Raw genomic sequence first — 3,383 nt, 5'->3', positions numbered from 1 at the left:
ATAATATTATGTAGTATTTTTAATACTATGTAACAACATAGCCTACTATGCAATAGCTTCAAATTCTTATCGTAACTGCCAATTAAATATCATCATCAATTTAATAGCCCTACTAACTACAAATTAAACTCTAACCGTTCATATCCCTAACCTCTCTAGGATCATTTCCTATATAATATCTGATGATTATACAACTCAATTCACATTCCTAATCAAACAATCAAACTCCAACATCTCAAAGTGTAATCTCCTACCCTCTCTCTCCCTCTCAATCTCTCTCATACTCCCTGGCCTCCTTCGAACTCCATCAACACCAGCCTCCACCTACTGACCTTCGTAACTAGGCACCGTAGTCCTTGCCAATTTCACTATTTGCTCTGGTGAATAGTAAATAAAGGAAGTAAAGAAAGATAAATGTGTCTGTTTACTTTCATTTCCATCAATCTAGAATTGGTTTGTGTAATTTCAACGGTGGATCCAGTCATTATGATGGTATGATATATTTGATTTTATGATGAGCTTCAAATTTATGTAACTTGATGTAACTTTATAGAGCTTCAAGTGGAAAAGAAATAATTGCCCAAAAAATGACATTTATCCTAATTAGTAAGTTTATAAATTATTTAAATTATTTATAAATCTAATTAATAAGTTTATAAATTATTTTAACATGGCAACACACTTTTATAATAGTATTAGATATATATGTATATAATAATCTAAACCACTTACAGTCATTATGTGATTCATTTATTTTTTTTAGAAATGAAAGACCCTTCCATCTGTTAATTTTTTTAAAAAAGTAGGATAGTAGTTCAAAAAAAAAACAACAAATGAAGCTTAATAATAGAAACCTAATGTTAAAGTAGAGAGTACATTTGTTAATATAATTATAATTTAGTGTATTGTAAATATTCAAGTTCATCTACGTGCAACGCACGTACACTATACTAGTCATACTCCCTTTAAAAGCACGAGTTCAGGAATTCTTTTTTAGACAAATATACCCCTTTATAGTTTTAACTACCTTATCTATAATCAAATTCTAATTTTTAAATTTAATTTTAATGATGGTGTTTGAATAAGCAGCGTACAATCTTTTTTAGACAAATATACCCCTTTATAGTTTTAACTATCTTATCTATAATCAAATTACAACTACACTTGCCGAATCAATCTACAGATAATGACCGGGTATGTTTTATACTAACTCCATCAATCAAATTATCGAAGACAGCGGATGAGCTTATTACACAATTTTTATACTAACTCCATCTCCTTCAACAGTTAAGAGATTGTCGAGTGTCATCAACTTACAACTACACTTGCCGAATCAACAGTTTGTTTCCTATTGGAAAAATTAAGACCTATCGAAGCTCATCCGCTGGGACCATGTCCACAAGACGATGCTTATAGAATTTTTTACACTATGTTCAAAAATTAAAGAAGCTAACAAATCAAAACCAAAAAAGGACAAAGAAAATGAGTTATTATATTGTGAACTTCTTGAATATTATGTTTGGGATTCGACAACAAAATGTTGGAGTCCAAGAAAACAAAGACAGATGATAGGCCGTATACATGGTGGTAATCCAATTGAAGGGGAAAGATATTACTTACGCCTTTTACTTACTCACATCAGATGCCCCACCTCATTTGAGAATCTATTGACCGTGGATGGAATTCAATACACATCATTCAAACATTCAGCTCAAAATTTAGGTTTATTGGAATCAGATAATAGCATCAGAGAATGCTTAGATGAAGCCGTCATCTTTCAAATGCCAACAACCCTTCGCCGCCTGTTTGCAACCATACTGGTTCACTGTGAGCCCGCGGATGTTAATAAATTATAGGATCGATACCTTGACTCATTATTTGAAGACTTCTCAAGGAAACCTGGTGCTACGAAAGCTTCGATTATAAACGACACCCTTTGCAGCATTAAATTCTTCTTAGAGAGCATGGGAAAGGATATCAAGAAATTTGATTTACCGCTTATTCAAACTAACCCTTATTCAAAAGGAAGTTCATACCCAAGAGAAATTCAAGATGAACTCAATGTACAAATTCTAGATGAAGACCTCAATGTTGAATCATCAATCAATTCAAAACAATATAATGCATACACTTCAGTACTATCACGAATTTAAGAAAATAAAAACGGGATTTTCTTTATTGATGGTCTAGGAGGAACTGGGAAGACATTCTTATACCGTGCTTTGCTAGCCAAAATAAGATCAGAATGGATGATAGCTCTTGCTACAGCGACATCAGGCGTTGCAGCAGTAATAATGCCCGGAGGCCGAACAGCACATTCCAGATTTAAGATAAAAATCCCAACAACAGAATCATCTATGTGTAGCATATCCAAGCAAGATGGAACCTCAAAGCTGATTAAGATAGCTAAGTTAATAATTTAGGATGAAGCTCCAACGGCTAAACATGTTGCAATTGAAACATTATATAGAACATTAAGGGATATAATGGATCAAGATGAACCATTTGGTGGCAAAGTAATAGTATTTGGTGAGGATTTCAGACAAGTTTTACCAGTAGTACCCCGCGCAACAATATCACAAACTATTAGAGAAAGTTTAGTAAGCTCATATTTGTGGAGCAAAATGAAAAAGTTGAAGCTATCGATGAATATGAGAGCAAGAACAAATTCAACATTTAGCGAATTCCTTTTAAGAGTTGGAAATGGAGATGAACCGACAGTGGCTGATGACCTAATAGCATTGCCCACTTCTATTTTGATAAAGAATCAAAGTGATGATTTACCAGAAGATTGTCTAATAAATGCAATTTTCCTATCTTTAGATGAGAACTTTAAATCCATTGACTATATGAAAGATCGAGCTATCCTGGCAACAAAAAATAAATATGTCGACATGCTAAATGATAGAATCATAAAACAATTTTCAGGTGAAGAAAAAGAATTCTACAGCTTTGATGAAGCAGTTGATGACACTAATCATCACTACCAACCAGAATTCCTAAACACATTGCTACCAAATGGACTACCACCCACAAGCTGGTATTAAAGAAACATTGTCCTATTATTTTATTAAGGAACCTGGATCTGACTAATGGGCTATACAACGGAACAAGAATGGTATGTCAAGATTTTAATTGTAATATAATCCATGCTAAGATCATAATGGGCCAACATGCAGGGAAAGAAGTTTTTTTGCGAAGAATACCATTATCTCCAGCAGAAGATGAAGGGTTCCCGTTCAAGTTCAAACGAAAGCAATTTCCAATACGGCTATGTTTTGTAATGACAATCAATAAATCACAAGGACAAACAATTCCTCATGTAGGCATCTATCTACCTCAACACGTTTTCGGACAAACAATTCCTCATGTAGGCATCTATC

At 33.5% G+C, this 3,383-nt stretch overlaps 1 protein-coding gene across 1 annotated transcript; it reads left to right on the top strand.

The window, feature by feature from the left end:
* Positions 2,487 to 3,047, top strand: LOC109842156. The gene has a single exon (XM_020411063.1). The coding sequence runs from the start codon at positions 2,487 to 2,489 to the stop codon at positions 3,045 to 3,047; it is 561 nt and encodes a 186-aa protein (XP_020266652.1).

The sequence above is a fragment of the Asparagus officinalis genome, chromosome 5, assembly GCF_001876935.1.
Source record: "Asparagus officinalis chromosome 5, Aspof.V1, whole genome shotgun sequence".
Lineage (NCBI taxonomy): Eukaryota > Viridiplantae > Streptophyta > Magnoliopsida > Asparagales > Asparagaceae > Asparagus > Asparagus officinalis.
Note: the sequence above shows the minus strand (reverse complement) of the source record. Positions and strands in the feature narration are given on the sequence as shown.

Bases quoted from the DNA above. Each gene is read 5' to 3' on its own strand.
- LOC109842156 (XM_020411063.1), top strand. From the start codon at position 2,487: ATGGATCAAGATGAACCATTTGGTGGCAAAGTAATAGTATTTGGTGAG.